At 36.9% G+C, this 17,085-nt stretch overlaps 1 protein-coding gene and 1 pseudogene across 2 annotated transcripts; one reads left to right on the top strand and one right to left on the bottom strand.

The window, feature by feature from the left end:
• Positions 1-2,354: 2,354 nt before the first annotated feature.
• LOC148728247 (uncharacterized) lies at positions 2,355-9,565 on the bottom strand. The gene is made up of 2 exons (XM_088724600.1): positions 8,805-9,565; positions 2,355-5,026 (listed from the first exon to the last, which is right to left on the bottom strand). The coding sequence occupies exon 1, from the start codon at positions 9,352-9,354 to the stop codon at positions 8,806-8,808; it is 549 nt and encodes a 182-aa protein (XP_088580726.1). The 5' UTR covers positions 9,355-9,565; the 3' UTR covers positions 2,355-5,026; position 8,805.
• Positions 9,566-10,133: 568 nt separating this feature from the next.
• Positions 10,134-16,933, top strand: LOC148728246 (uncharacterized; annotated as a pseudogene). Its single transcript, XR_015988535.1, has 7 exons — positions 10,134-10,369; positions 10,817-10,902; positions 12,122-12,257; positions 12,995-13,185; positions 13,700-13,844; positions 14,065-14,124; positions 15,075-16,933. The product of XR_015988535.1 is annotated as an uncharacterized LOC148728246 (transcript).
• The last annotated feature ends 152 nt before the right edge of the window (positions 16,934-17,085 follow it).

Genomic DNA, 17,085 nt, shown 5'->3' with positions numbered 1-17,085 from the left:
CTACAACCCATTGATTAGTACTTCAGATGTTCTACCACTAAGCTACTGGAGCTGCAGGAGCTCCCAATAGGGTTCAAACCTACAACCCTTTGATTCGTACTTCAGACGTTCTACCACTAAGCTACTGGAACTACAGGAGCTCCCAATAGGGGTCAAACCTACAACCCATTGATTAGTACTTCAGATGTTCTAACACTAAGCTACTGGAACTACAGGAGCTCCCAATAGGGGTCAAACCTAAAACCCTTTGATTAGCAGTATTTCAGATGTTCTACCACTAAGCTACTGGAGCTACAGGAGCTCCCAATAGGAGTCAAACCTACAACCCATAGATTAGTTCTTAAGATGTTCTACCGCTAAGCTACTGGAACTACAAGAGCTCCCAATAGGGGTCAAACCTACAGCCCATTGATTAGTACTTCAGATGTTCTACCACTAAGCTACTGGAACTACAGGAGCTCCCAATAGGGGTCAAACCTAAAACCCTTTGATTAGCAGTATTTCAGATGTTCTACCACTAAGCTACTGGAGCTACAGCAATCTGTACTTGACTGCTCTGCTGCAAGCTGTAGTTATTTAATGGATAATTACTTCGGCATATGGCATTATGAAAAATATTGCAGCCAGCTGAGGCCGTAGGCTGAAGCTGGCTGCAATATTTCTCATAATGCCATGTGCCGAAGTAATTATCTATTATAATTATTGACCCCCATGAAATCCTATTGTTCTGTGTCTGTGTTGGATCTTCGATTTTAGTCGCTCCTATGTGTGATAATTGTGATGCTCATTGCTATTGTTCTTTGTTGTGATGAATATATCTTAGATTTTAATTGTGCCGAGGGTTATTGTAGCTTGTTGTTATAGTTGTTCAAAACAGTTCTAAAGATGGAATTAATTCGTGCAAGGCGTGTAACACTGCTCATTTGCATACTTTATAAGCCACAGAATTCAGTCATTTTACTATGTGCAAACCTGGGTTTAGAAAGAGGATAGATTCATCAGAAGATGGATTATTTATGACACAGAGCTCTATGGAGAAAATTATACTGCACGAGAGGTTAAAGTAGTAAGTCCAGAAAAATGTGATCAAGATGGTAGTAATCAGTCAGTAGTTGTTAGCACTAATTCCACTAGAATTGTTATTTCCTATAAATAAACTGATGAATATAATACTTCTTAATGCAATAGATTGTGCTCCATACTATCAGTCTCCTTGCATGATTGTATTTATTTTCAGTGTTTGAAAGTTTTAGTTGATTAAAGTTGCACTTCAAAACAAAAAATTAAGTTGTAATGAACGAGAGTTAAACGCAAACGGTAATGTTGACAATGTGTTAAGCTATCAATTTTGGTGTGCTTTATACATTAAATTTCCTAAAACAAGCTGCAATATATTTAATAATTGTAACCTGCACATTGCAATATTAAAAATATTGCAGCCTGGACACTGCAATATTTTTAATATTGCAGCCTGGATACCACAATATTTTTAATATTACAGCATGCTTATTTAGCGTATTTACTTATATTACCCCTGATAATTTCCCAGCTAACAAAAAGGACCGCCTCCGTTTTCCTCATACAGTTGTTTTGTCATCTTAACCCTAACCCTAAAAGATACCCTAACCCTAACTTTTTCACCTGATTTTACATTAAATAGACCTATTTGATTGCTTAGTCCTGAAAAATGGATTTTCCGAAAAAACTTGGTTCTTTGTTAATGGCCACAGCTTTTGTGGAAAACTGTGTTTTGAAGCTAGTTTTGAAGCTCAAACTTACCAAAAACCCCTTGACAGCTCGTACACTCGACGGCCTTTCGATCCAAATGCAAAATGGCGGCCTGAAAATCTCGGGCACACGCAGAAAGCAAAATTTCGAGATAGTATTTGGATTAAAAAGTAATGCCCCACTTATGACTTTTACTTTTCTCTCTTTCTCCTGCCATTTTTTTCCCCTCTCCTTGCCTAAAGTTTCTCCTCACTTGCTGGAAATTTAGTAGGCTTCATTTTGGTGCAGAGATTTTTCAGAAACTACTCATTATTTTCAAACCACATGCTCAGAAAGGTAGGTGGGTAATGGAACAAGATTTTCGTCCAGATTTTCAGGTCAAAGTTGCATGGTTTTTTTGGCTATTTCTCCAATCTCCTTTACTCAATTGCGCTCATTCTGGTATCGTTTGTAAGATATTTTCAACATGTTCAAGTATGTGCTCAAATTTGTGCTCCAGGGTTAAAAGTGATGACGTCACAAGGCGTAGAAAGGGTGTGAGTCCCCATGGGCGCATACGGGCGCACTGGACGTCAATAGGTTAAAGACTACAATCATTGATTTAATGCAGAGAGAGAACAATAGAATTTCAGGGGGATCAGTAATTATTTTTAATTACAATATCTAAAGATTATCATTTAGCCTTTATGGTGTAAAGTTAAAATAAGATAAATATACACTTGCATAAAATATTATTATTGCATCACTAGCAGGTGCCCGTGGGCAAGAGAATAATCCTGTGTTCTGATTGGCTACCCCTTGGGATTGCCTACATTGATCAAGTGCAAGGAAAAAATAGAATTAGAACTATGTTCATGATTCTTGGACAATTTTGGTGATGGAAACACAAAAAGCAGCAGAAGATAGTCAAAACAAAGAAAACAGAAACAACTTGTTGTGCAACAAACACAGTTAGCTTTCTTTCCCGGCTCTCAAAGTAAACAAGTCATTCTTAATTCTTAATCAAGCAAATCTTTCTGCTATATAATAAATCATTTGTTAACCAAGCTCATTCTTTTTTTGTGTTTTTAGGGACTTCGTCTTCATCTCAGTCCATAAATATGCAAAAAAAGAACTCAGCCAATATCCAGCCATCTTGACCTCCTTCTAGGTTAATAACGCATACATATGTAACACTGCATGCACAAGAGGAATTTTTTTCCAATTTTATTTGGCTTGTGACTAATAATTTATTCCTGATGAGCACTTTTTTAAAAGTTTAAGATGCAAAGTGGGGACTTTGAAAAGACGTTGAGCTTGGAGCCCTGCAACTTTCTGCCATTGATCCTTACTCTAAACAACTCTAACTCAAAACTTTATTCAAATTACATTTTTCCAAGACTTCTAAGCTAGGTGAGAATGATTTTCCTTGATTCTCCTGTCCCCTACTACATTTATTGTGTCTCTCTTTTTCACATGCACCTCTTTTGTTAACCCTTACTATGTAAATAGGCTCTTTGTATGACTTAATCACATGATCAACTTTTGGTAAACATGAAAATAGTTCACTTTTGAAAAATTTTGTTAGCACAAGCTAAAAGAGCATATTACAATTTGGTAACCTGAGAATTTTCAGCTGTATATCTCAAAAGTTGAAAATCCTCGTAAATTCTTAAATTTTCAAAACTTCAGCATTTAAGGGCTCAAATTGCCTGTTTTTAATTAAAATGAGATCTGAGCCCTGCAATGCTTAAACAAATATTTCATGACAGTCTTGAAAATTTCAAAATTACAAGGATTTATATTGAAAACCAAGTCAGCATGACTGGGTGGCAAAAGTCTTTTTCTCATACAAATGCTTCTCACTTTTGGCAACCATTACAATTGCAACTTTAGAGATATACAGCTGAAAATTCTCGGGTTACCCAATTTTACAACGCTCTTTCGACTTGTGCTGACAAAATGTTTCAAAAGTGAACTGTTTTTTTGTTTACAGAAAGTTGATCATGTGATCAAGTCATGCAAAGAGTCTGTATCTCATTAGTAATCCTCCTCCCTGTCCACCATACAATTCTTATGATTTAAGTTGGGAGAACTCGGTATTAGATCAACTTGTAATCTGCTAATTGATACCGTATTTACCTGAGTATAATACACTCTTTTTTTCTACAAAAATAACCAAAATCGTGGTGAGTACTATACACGGATTCTATTGTTTGTCACGCACACGTTAAAAACACAACAAAAAAAGTAACACATTTAAAGTTTTGATTTAGTAACTTATTTTCAATGAAAAGTTATGGGTGCATATCAAGTTTTTACTCTAAAATCAAGAGGAAAGACAAAAATCGCTAAATACTTTTGCAAGTAAACAGGCATGTGGATCGGAATTCAGAGTGAATAATACGCAAATTTGGCCACGTGTGAAGAGATCTTGTGTTACATGAAATTTTTCAATGAGAAGCAAGAAAGTGAGCAAGAAATATTTCAGGACAAAAGCTTTATTTAAAGCAGTTCTTGATTTGCTGTTATAAGCGAAAAACACGAGAATTTTTAACATGTACAAAGCGCACGCAGTGGAATTCATCGTGGTTATATTGTTGTCTACTTGACTTTACGGCCAGAAAATTGCATCGAGTTATTTTGAAAATTCTTAAAATACGATGATATGACACAAAATCTTCAATACTTTTCGGACATATTGTCGCTCACTCATAATATTTACCGGGCCATGGAATTGTCAAATTAGTTAGGCCTTGCTTGAAGTCCTAAAGTTTGATTTCAAGAGTGTCATAAATAACTAAGTAGCAAAATATATTGATGTTAACGATATAGTATTTTTCTTATTCTTGTTGTCTTGATAAATAATTGTGCGAATATTTAACTTGTCTTTTTTAACATGAAAAACTTTTTTTTCCTGATAAATTAGGGTGAAAATAAGGGTGTGCATTATACATGGGCATGTATTATACACAGGTAAATACCGTACTTTTATTCATTCATTTTACTTGTCTGCTTGACATTATGTTAATAATTTAAAGAGAAATTCAGTCTTGGCCAGTTGTGGGAGTGAAAGGGTTCAGTTATTTGTGACATGCCACTGAACCTCTTAGTAACAACTAACATTCTCTTTTTTGAGTAACTAAATGTCTACAATTAGATGTTATCTGGGTGCAACAAATCAACACAGTTTAAACTGTAAAAATTTGCATACCATAACAATGCATCATTACTGCTTTCTTGATATAAAATAACATAGCAATGCACAGCTTCAAAATTCCTATTTGAACAGACAGCTGTCATCCAAGTGTTCCTTTATCTGAAAGAGACCAAAAAAGCATTACGAACAATTTTAATTGCCACAACATAAATGAGCTTTCCAAAATTAACAGAATTGAAAGGGAAGACAACTTAAAAAAAGAGATAAAAAAAAACTAGGTGATCAAAGTACCAATGGGCTTGAACTATGACCCCAAAAGACAGACCTAGAGAGTGGCAAGGTTATGTATTGTGCCCAAGATTCAATTACCTCAACTTCACTGCCTTCACAATTCAGGTTTACCTAAGAAAATGAAATTGTATACCTGCCAAATTTATCCTAGTCAATATCAAGACATTTTTACCCGAAGAGGACCAAGATAATCAATTTACATTGACAACCCCATCATGTCCAACAAACCAAAAGGATATCCACCAACGTATTTATTAGAATTCTACAGATTTCCTGAATGCATGTTTAAGACTTTTGAGTTTTACACTTCATTTCTCAAACAAATTAGGCCAAAATCCTTTCCCTTTATGTTTTCATTAAAAGTATCTGTCAATGCTGTAATTAATGTATCAATTTTTTTGGGCTAGGAATAAAATAGTGGTCTGCTATGAGATGGAAGTTTTTGATCCACCACATGAGGCTACATGTATGCATCTAACACAAAATTCCATTCCTACTCAATCTAATTAAGAATTACACAGTTATCCAAAAGGAAAAACTTAATGTATGATCACTGCAGCCAACTAAATTTTTCATGCCCCTTAACTTCACTGTAAAAAATTATTTTCAACATAAAAATTTTCTGCAATGTTCTTCAAAAGAGGAGACTAAAATAAGTTTCATCCCAACCAAAATTGCCTATTTTGAGAATTTATTTATTCATTTAAAGATTTGTACACTAATTGAAATGTACGTCAGGTAGTATTAATAATCAGACATTACGCCCCTACAAGATTCGACTACCAGCCCAGCCCCATGGTAATATTAATTTAAAAACAAAAAAAAAAAAACCCTTCTCCAATCCATCAACCAAAAATAAATAAGTTAATTGGTTAACTAATAATTTACAAGTGCATGCACAATAAAAATTTACTCTTCTACATTTGGGACAGATAATCTTAAATGAATGAATGCTGTCCCCCAAAGGAAACATTGTAAAGTCACTTAAAATATAATGATTTAAGTTGGCACTTGAATGAACTCAAGGATTTACCCAACTTGATAATTCATCAGAGATACTATTCCACATGATACAAATTCTATTGAAGAAATATTCCTGAAAATGCAAGGTACAATTTCTTTTTGTCCTGGGATAAAGCACAGTACTAGCTTGGTGAGAGCATCCCCTTACATATGAAAAATATTTATCAAAATGTCTGGCAAAGTTAACATCACCTTTCATGCACTTATAGAAGAAAACTTAGTCTAGATATTCAAGCCAGTAATTTAGTGGTACTAACTTAAGTTTGATAAGATGGTCCTTACAAGACAGGTCTCTGTCTTTACCTACAATAAAATGCATAGCTCTTCCCTGCACCTGTTTACTAAGAAACAACTGGTTTGCAACTGACTGAGGGCCCCCCAAACCTGTGAGCAATAACACAAATGTGAGCAAACTAATGAACAATAAAGCAGCAGCAGAGGTGTACAGTTCACCGGTCTGGCACAATTTCTCCTTTTAGGGAACCCATCATCCCATTTTCCTTATAGCCACTATCATAAATAAGTGCTCCTTCCAAGAGGTATTATTTGTAATTATTACACGAATCAGGCAGTCGGAGAGCCAATGACTAAAATCGACCAATCAAAATGTTCTATTGCTGGTCAATATTCTCTAAGTATTGGACCGGGCACTGTCCCGAATGGTCCCGAATGATACCACACTTGTGTCCCTTTGAACTTCAGTCGTATAATAAATCTCTTATTAACCAAGCTTGCTCGGGACCGTACTGGAAGAATATCGGCGCTCGGTCTTTTTTGGGCAGACCTTGCTGCGCTAGTTCCGTACTGTCAAGACCTCAGGCCGATATTTTCCCAGTACGGCCCTCACACTTGGTTAATAAGATATATTAATAGCCCCAAGACCTTTTCCTGACAGAGGTACCAACCTCTAGGTCAAAATTACTTAATTTATAAGTGCGTGGTTGGCTAACACGTTTCCTAGATGCGCGCAGATTTTTATATTTGGCAGGTTGGAAATAAAGTTCATGGTTTAAACTCCATTACCTACTTTAGAAAATTTGTTATCCAATCAGATCGTTGTGAATCAATTTAACCCATTGTCAGTAGTGGGATAATTAGTTTCAATTTGAGCTATTAAATCTTAATGTAATGATTGTGAAATAAGTGTCCAGAAATCCAGCCTTACATTCTGTGTGGTGTGATAAGTAAGTTTGATTCCCTTTTATCCGGAGGATCTTCCTAGTCAATCAGCTTATGTTATATCAAGGCGTGTCAAAAGATACAAGAATAATCTATTATAATAGTAGTTTTCGGGAATCTGAGGTATAAATTTGTTGTGTACGTTGAAATCACCGTGCCCCATCTAATATTTCTATGCTCTTTCTCCACTCCGAGCAGGTTCATCACCATTTCACAAGATTCTCAGCAACGGCTAATCTATACGTTAAAGCGTCTAGAACTAACCAACTTTTATTTTCTTTTGCTAGAATAGGTGTAAGATTGTGGAATAGCATCCCAAAAGAACTTCGTATTAAAAACAGAACCCCGTTTAAGCGTGAACTTAAAAATCGCCTGTTAAAACTTTTGGAAAATGAGGAGATGAATGTTGATATACGCTGCTCAGAAATTTGTAAATATCTCTTGATAAAGTAACTCTTCGTTTAAGTCTTGTTTCAATTGTATTATATATCTTGATAACTTTGCAATTGATTATTTAATTATTCAACGGACTTAATTTTATTTTATTTTATTTAACAATTGTATTTTTATTTAATGATTATCTTTGTTTAATTGTATCGGTATGTGATCATTAGCAGAGACAGCACTTGTTTTAGAAGGGTGGCCCGCCTAGAATAGCTTGCTAATTGCGGGTCACCTAGGACTGTGATATTATTGTTTTGCTAACAAATAAATAAATTGAAATTGAAATTGAAATTGAAATTGAAATTGAAATTGAAATTGAAATCTGAAAGAAAAAAGGGACACTGTGGGTTCCTTTGTTAGTCCCCACACTATGTTTCATGTCATTTGTGCCTCTGTCAATTGCCACAATGACTTCCATAAATTAACATGACCAAAACCAATGGAAACCGATGCATAAAAGGTGCCTTAAGACTAGCCAGAGAAAAATATTGGGGCAAGAGTTCCATTGGACATCATACATTAATTATGCATATAGTGTTGCATAATTAATGTTCCTAGCCTTGTTAACCTTCTAGTTATATTAGGAAGCCAACACCCTCTTAGTTTTAATTTTTTTATTTGATGTTAATTTAATCTTCTCAGGGTGAATAAAGTTGTTGTTGTTGTTGTCAAAGAAACCTTTATATTAATTTTAGTCTTTATGAAATGGAATGCATAATTATTGTATGGGGTTATATGGAACTCTTTCCAAATACTGGTTTGGTAATATTTCAAAGGGTTGGGCAATGTTAATTTTGTTGGGCATTGAAACAAAAATTCCCTCAACCACTACTTAAATTTTAAGAGGGCTGTTAGAGTTTAATAGGACACTCGTTCCTCTTCGACAATTTGGATGGTGTTAAATTTAAGAGGAAAAGAGGTACTTGCTCTTAGCTTGAGGAGTTCTGAGCACGTAGATGAAAGCGGAAAAAACGAACCTGCATAACATCACGAGAATTACCTTAGTAAGATGGCTTGGAGGGCTGTACAAAATCGTCAGCCTCGATATTTTCAATTGGTTTCTCTTGTGCACGATGTTCTGGCACTCGGCAATATCGAAAGACGAAATAAACACCCTCGCAAAAGAAGAGCAATGCAGATAGGAATCCGCAGATCCCTGACGTTTCTAATGTAACGAAGTCGTAGGCTTTCCCTCTACCGTAAACTACGGCAGCACCGATGACTAAGGCTAAAGAAGCGAAGAAACAACCGATCATTCCTAGGAGAGGCTGCGTGAGAGCGGGCGGGAGCTTCTCGAAGATGTGAGTGATTCTTAGGAAGATGTGCAGCATCACAAAGACCCAGGCTGTAGTGGCAACGACGATCAAAAACTCGTATTCCGCTCTGAAGCTACCGGGAAAACTAGACAGAATGATAAACGTCAAGAAAGTCAGGATAGCTTCGACAAGTTTTAGCCATCCTTCCTTTGTGGTTATAATCCACCGTGGATCACAACAACCGTTTCGTGTGGTTGTTCCTTGATCATGACCTGCCTCGCCCAGATCAGCCATGTCTATCTTTCGGATCGTTGGGAAAGGTTACATCCTAACATGCATAAGAAAGCGAATTCTTCGTTTTCGACCACACAACAAAAAAGTTATGACGACACGGATTAGTTAAGGACGTCTAACCTGGCACCTGACACTCCACATACGGTTTCATATATATACCTAAACCAACTTTTCGCTCTGTCAATCAAAAGCTAGTGCTGTGGGCGCACAAAGCAGTCCCTATGTCATATACGAAATCACAAAGCGTAACTAAGAACAGTAATCGGAATCACAAAGCGTAACCAAGAACAGTACTCGGAGTTTAGGTGGGGTTCACTTAAAATTTCTCAGAAGGGATTTAAAGCCTGGACTGTTTAGGCTAGAAATTCCACCTTGCCTCCTTTTGAGAGGGAGAAGATTTAGCGGATGAGGACTTTGGGGCCGGGGTTGACTTAAACAGCGATACTGTTAATAATGATAAAGGAGGGGGCGTTGGGGGCTATTTGAATCCACAAAACCGCAAAAAAAATATAAAACGCTCAAATCCGAAAACCGCATGCAAAACCGTCTAGACCGATATATTTGCACATCTCAGTTGTCAAAATCCTAATCGATCTGATACTGTAGTTACAAGTGGAGCAACATTGGTTTTGCGGCTATTTGAGCACCCTACTTACACAATCTAAATGGCTAACACCCATATAATCTAAATTTAGATCAGTGGGTTCAAGCCGTGTCAAATGATCATCTAAGTCTTCCCAGTAGCTTATCAAATATGTATAAACATTTCGACCAATCAAATTCCTTTACTTGGAATGCGTAAGGGGAAATCCTTTACCGAATAGTTACGAATTCGCTAGCTCTACTTGGTTTGGACGTTCAGGTATTATCGGCTTTGTCGTGTACTTTTGGCGCTTCTTCGTCACTATGACTGACAAGGATTCAAGTAGAGCTCGCAAAAGAACATATAATAAAATAAGCGATGTACAAAAGTCAAAACTACAAGAATATTATGACGGCGGCATGAAAAAATGCAGTTCTGATCACAGGCAGCCCAAGCTCACTACGAGAAAAGCGGACGTGACTCTTACCGTGTTGCGTAACGTTTTATATTTATAAAGGTTTGTATGGGATGTTATCGGTTTGCCTTAAAAGAGAGAAAAAAATGTCTTGTTTTGAAATAAAATGGGCTCACCTTATTGCCTTGTTGTTTTCTTTGTTGATTCCGAGCGTCTCAGGCCATTTTGAAGTGTTTTCGGCGAGTTAGCGCTACGTTGCGCTAACTCGCCGAAAACGCTTCAAAATGGCCTGAGATGCTCGGAATCAACAGAGAAAACAACAAGGCAATAAGGTGAGCCCATTTTATTTCAAAACAAGACATTTTTTTCTCTCTTTTAAGGCAAACCGGTAACATCCCATACAAACCTTTATAAATATAAAACGTCACGCAACACGGTAAGAGTCACGTCCGCTTTTCTCGTAGTGAGCTTGGGCTGCCTGTGTTCTGATAATACGGGAAAGATTGGTGTGGCAGCCGAGGAAACTGGGCTGACTATTGATCAAGTAAAGGTAAGATATTTATTAGTTGGACTGAAACACTACCATGTTTGATGTATGCGGAATACCCCGCCACTTATTTACATCTCGTTGAATAATAATAGCGATCATTGTGGTGACTGCTGCTTTCTTCAAAGCGCACCGACATATGTAAATGATGTAGTGGTATATTGTCCTTCAGAATTATACTTCCCTTACTCTATGTACTGCACCAACTTATCTTTTCAAGGATTGAATCTTAAACAAAATTTTGCCCGTCATACACCAAGGTCAAGGAAGTTCACTGTACGATTGTACTATTCATAATGAGGCGTTGTGGTAATTGTTTGCCTCGTTAATTAAAGGAAGCTCCCATGTTTTCTTTTAAATAATTGTTTTGTACCGTTTTATGCTCGAAAATACGCTTGCAGTCTGCAGTATAATCAATGATCAAGAATATACCGGTAAAAGAAGATAGGCGTTTACTCATTCGTTATTATAAATTATAAAGAATAATTATTTTGTGTTACCCTATTGAGAGCTAACGTAAGCAATCTTAGTGAAACGTAGGCCAAACGTTGCCCTGTTGGCCAACAGAAGAGCTAGTTAGGCTAACCTGAGTGCTCTGAGGCTAACCGGAGCACAAGTTTGGCTAATTGGAGCTGACAAGTAGGCTAACCTAAAAGTGTTAATAGTAGGTAACCTGTTAGCTAACGATCGAATCCTGGCTCGAAGTTTAGGTCACATCCTCAATCTATCCTCAATCTAGAGTGGTTGAATGTTACATTTATCATCCATTCGACATCCATGTACATGCCAAGAAGATCTACCTTTATGAATTTGTAGCCAGCCAATGATTCTGTTCTGGATCGAATACAATCTATTGATCAAGTAAAGTATACAAGCTCAGAGTTTCTGCGTGCAGCTTGCATGGGTATTAATAGGGTCAGGTCCTGCCAGGGGGTTCCCTGTGTTGCTTGTCTGAATTTAAAAAGCTACGGTGTCATTATTTTGTCTATATTTCTCCACCTTGTTGTTGTTGTCGGAATTTTGGTGAACAAGATCTTAATTTTTTCAGACTTTCATATATTATGCTATCACTACTTTTTTGGCCATGCATGTCCCTTGTAGGAATTCACCCTGGCTGGGCCTCTATAGGGCCAGCAAGGGAAAGAGGGCGAAAAGGGAAGGGTTGCTATTGTAGCTTAAGGCATTTTGAAATACTTTATTTTAATGTGATACATTTATATAGAAATGGATTGGAAATGCTAGACAAAAGGAAAAGATAAGTTCTGGAGTACAAGCAGCTCCAAAACCAATTAAGATTCCGACGGGTTCACGTGGCTCACACTCCTACAACATGTTCTGTTCAGAGTATTTCAAGTCAGGTGAGAGGCCTGATAATGTTTTCAAACACTAAGAACAAATTATTTACATGCATTGTAACTATTATAGACCATTGCTAAAATAATTATAGGGTTACATTAGAGGCATTACAATCCTGGGGGATGGGTTTGCAAATCCCCCCCCCCCCTCCCCCATTTAAAAGAATTTTTCAGCATTTGTCAGGCAAAATGCTTAGAATTCAGGCAACATTAGAATCAATTTTAAGGCAGTTCTGCATCAGTTTAATGCTAACACATTAGGAAATTGTGTAATTTTTTCAGGCATGAAGGTCACAGTCCCCCCCCCCCTCCAAGTCCAAGGGTGCCTGTACGTCTATGGGTATCATTAATAAACCTCTACCAGTGAATTATTTCTAAGAAATGAATATTGTAGCTTTCTCTCCTAGCTTTGTCTGCTGGATGTTAGTTTTATTTTGGTGCCAGAATACCAGATTTAAATCAATAATGGACTGTGGTTTTGTTAAATGTTTCTAAACCCCAGGAGGGGTACTTGCAAGGGTGGGGGTCCGACAGAGCTCTATATTGTAACCCAAAAGGGTTTTCATCCTCAGCTTCTTTTAACCTTTGACAACATAATAGAGTGGTTGATTAATTTATTTTCAATTTTAGTTAGATCTTTGATTGCTGAGGAAACTGAAAATCATGCAGTGACACTATAATAATCAAACTAATTCAATTGATATTCTGTGGAAATGAAAACTTAATTTTTTTTTTGCTAGATGAGTGCAAGAAATTGTCTTTGCCTCAAAAGAACAAAGAAGCTGCCAAGAAGTGGCATGACATGACATCTGCAGAAAAAGATGAGTTCAAAGGAAAAGCAGAAAGTTTAAAGGCCCCAGATGTTTCAGAGCTTAGTGAGGCTCAAAAATCTAAGTTGATATCGGCTCACAGGAAAAATCTTCTAAATGAGGTAAAGATTTCAATCACTTTAAGAAATAATCTCTAAGTCAAATTCCAATTAGGCAGCATAAACCATGAAAATTCAGAATAATTTAAAACTTTATTAAAAGTAGATGAATAATTTCTAATTGTTGTTAGTATAATTTCAGAGCTGAGCAAAGAGTTTCCAACAATCTGATTGGTCGAGCGGTTCCTTATATGACGCTATATAAACTGCTCTGCATGGTTTATATAAAATGTTAAAATAAAATGTTAGTAAATGTTACTAAAATGTTATGATTTTAGAAATTTCTCTGTTGTTCAGCTCTGAAATTATACTAAAACAATTATTCACCTCAGGTTCGGTGAATATTGTGGAATAATCCCCTCTACTTCGTCTCGGGAATTATTTGATGATATTCACCTCTCCTTCGGCGAATAATTGTTAATTATACTCTGTGGTAATTAATGGAACATGCAGATGTTTTTGTCCTTTTGAGTAATTATCCTCGTGCCACATTTTACTTTTTCATCTACTTCAACAGATCATGTTTCTGGAAGACTTAGGCTGTGAATCTTCTCTGATTTTTCAAGACACTTCAGGCCAAGTGTACAACTTTGGATCAAGTGCAGGGTACTCTTTTTTATGCCTGAATCCTGACATCAACATCAAATTCCGAGACCACTTTGGTATTATATTATTACTTTGAATTAGTAATATTATAAACATCTTTGAAAGTGTTCTGTTGATTTTTTAGCATGCAACTGTATTTAGCAGAAGCTTATATCAGTAGCTTATACTATTCAGTGTGTCATCCAATTGACGAGATTATTCATGATTGTAAATAAGGTGAATATGTTATCAAAATAGACCAGAAACTACATAGTACCTCTCTCTTTATTTATTTAGCTTGCACCAATGAGAGGTTCACATACAAAGATGTACAACAGCTATTCAATTCCAAATACAGTAGGTTTAAAAATATACATATTATTTACTTTATAGTACAGATATTATCATGTAATTGTTGTCATCATCATCATCATCATTGTCATCATTATTATTATTAGCTGATTGGTTGTGAATGGCTTATTCGATATATACCTTAATAGCAGCATGGGCTGAATTGCTAAGGTTTACAATGTTATTAAGGTTGAGATCAGACGTCAACATTATCAGGCGCCTCTGCCAGCCACTTCAGTCCATGTAACGACCTCACCTTTCCCCCCACACATCCCACCCCAGTGGAGGACATCCATCACACAGTAATCTCGTGTGTGGGAAATTCACATTTCCGACCTCTAACCCTGCAGGAGACGGGGCCTACAGTTTATTCGTCCTTATCCAAGAAGACTAGAATATCTATCCATTTCTTGATATTATCGAAAGGTAGAAAATTCTCCTCAGGTATTTTAAGGCCATGAGTATTGATCCGACTGGGCCTTGAGCCCGCACAACACAATCTGGCGCTCTAAGCAATTGAACTAACCAGGAGGCGGTAACAACAAAGATGATGATGATGTCTATAACAAAATCCTCAAACCTGATTGATTCTGAACAGCGATTATTTGATCCTTAATCTGAATACTGTAATGAGCAAACTGTCCAATTTGGCCTGTGTGATAATCATTACAGCTGCTTGTAATTGGACAGGTCAAATCTGACAGTAATATGCAGCCAATGAAAATCCAGTGGAAAATGGCACTAGCCAATGAAATTGAAGTACTTATTCCTACCTTGTGTCTCACATTTTAGCAAAGAAAGTGTATGATGGGACATGTGGAAATGGTCAATATGACTTACTGTCATACATTTCAGGGGTACTCAGGCTCGTTACTTCCCCAATTACTTCCTACATTTTACTCCACTCAGTGCTATTATCATTACCAATCAATGTTTCTCTTTCTTTTGCACTGTAGGTGAAGCAATAAAGAAACCAGGCAGCAGGGTGCCGTATCTACGTGGGGGTTTTACAGTAGAAAATCTCCCAGATGGCATTTTCTTTAAGAAACCCTTCCATTATGGCAATAAGCAACTCCAGGCCATAATGGAGAAAAAAAGCGAAATTAAATTTGTGATTACCGATAATTTAGATATCAACTTGCAAAGCAACAGGAATGTTATTCCCTCTCTAACTCAGCCTGAAACAGTAGTCACTCTTCTGTCCAGGATAGTGGACAGACAATGTGCAGAAAGGGTAGTTAGACTGTCTGAGAAGATTAAAGAACAAGATGTGGAGGTTGTGGAGTTCAGACTTGACCAGGAAGAGAGACTAAGATTAAATGAATATAGTTTTTATTTTGAAGATGATGCATGGCTTGCTGTCGGTGCTAATATTCAACACTCCACAGAAGCACAAGGGCTTATTGTCCCAGTGTTTACTGAGTCAGAAGATGAGAAATTCTGGCTTTTCTACAGTATCCAGAATCCATCAAAACTAGTTAAAGCATCATTTACTTTCAAGCTAAAAGGGTATTGGCTTGACTTACAAGGCCAATCCAACTACAAATTACTCAACAATCATCAGGATTGTGTTACTATTGCCAACTTGATCAAAAATGGACCCTATGGTCATTCCTTCTTTTAGTACTTACACCTGCACATATCTAGTGTCACAGTTCAGTGCTCATTGTAAAAGTTAGTAGAATCTATATATATCTTGATATATAACCTGGATGCTACAAATGACTAAGTATCATGTATTCATCTTCAATACTTTGAGTTTGCTTACAAAGCAAATTAGGCATCCAGTCTCCTGAAAAACAGTTTTTGTGCTGAACATGCGAGACATGGAACAACATTTCCGGTGTGCATGTTACGCAACACGGTAAGAGTTACGTCCGCTTTTCTAGCAGTGAGCTTGGGCTGCCTGTGTTCGCAGCCTGAAGTTGATGACCACTGACTACTTCCTGTGACGTCACGAAAACGTATTTCTGCGGTGTCTGGTGGATGGAATCTAATGCTGAATCATTCCTAGCGATTCGCACACTAAATGGCTGATCAGGGCTTTATAAATATAAAACGTTACGCAACACGGTAAGAGTCACGTCCGCTTTTCTAGTAGTGAGCTTGGGCTGCCTGTGCTGCCAAGCGCTTCTATATGTTTGTAGACTGAGTTAGATGAAGACATCGGCCTTTTGCGTGATTTTAAGTTGGAAAATATGCATGATACTTCTCTTTGTTTGTTATATTTGATCCTTTGAATGGGTTTTTAATACTAAAACCACGTCTTAACAAATAGCGGTATAGGGGAGTCATTTTGTTTGGAGTTGTGTACTGTTTGCTGACTTAGGCTGGCCGTCCAGTTATGAAGCGCGATCGTGGTTCTTCAGTCGCCCTCGCCTTGAGAATTGTCAAAAACAGCGATAGTTATCCAGACAAAGCAGGAGATTAGTTCTGTAAAATACTTTTCCAGCGAGTCTGAAGACTGGTTGGATGTTTAAGTGTTATTAGCATGAAGCGATACAGGTAATTATTGTGTTGTGAAAATATTGCGCCGACTTGAGGTGCCTTTTCATTTTGGTAACTATTCGCTTTGATGAGAATTTTACCTTTATAGACTGATTTTTCGCCATTCCACCCTTCTGATTTTCTGTGCCTTTAAGAACGAGTGTCCGTAATCATAATATGAAAACATTTGTTCATTTCATCTACTTGCAGTTTTATCAACAAGTTATCTCGTGAACAGGCACAACCAAACGTACTAAAGACATGTAATAGACATCTACTATCAACTGCTGTCAATAAATTAAAGGCTTAATTCAAGATAAATTATAAATGAACCGATCATGTTGGACGGTCTCAAATATTGCATATTTTCAGCGCCCTTAATCAATCGCCTATATAATAAACTTTGTGGAGCCTTGGTGCAGCAAACAATTCACAATTTCTTCGATTTCCACTTCCTTTGTAAACATCACTAAACAAGCG

This window comes from Stylophora pistillata, chromosome 6 (assembly GCF_964205215.1).
Source record: "Stylophora pistillata chromosome 6, jaStyPist1.2, whole genome shotgun sequence".
NCBI lineage: Eukaryota > Metazoa > Cnidaria > Anthozoa > Scleractinia > Pocilloporidae > Stylophora > Stylophora pistillata.
This window is presented reverse-complemented; position numbering and strand designations above follow the sequence as displayed.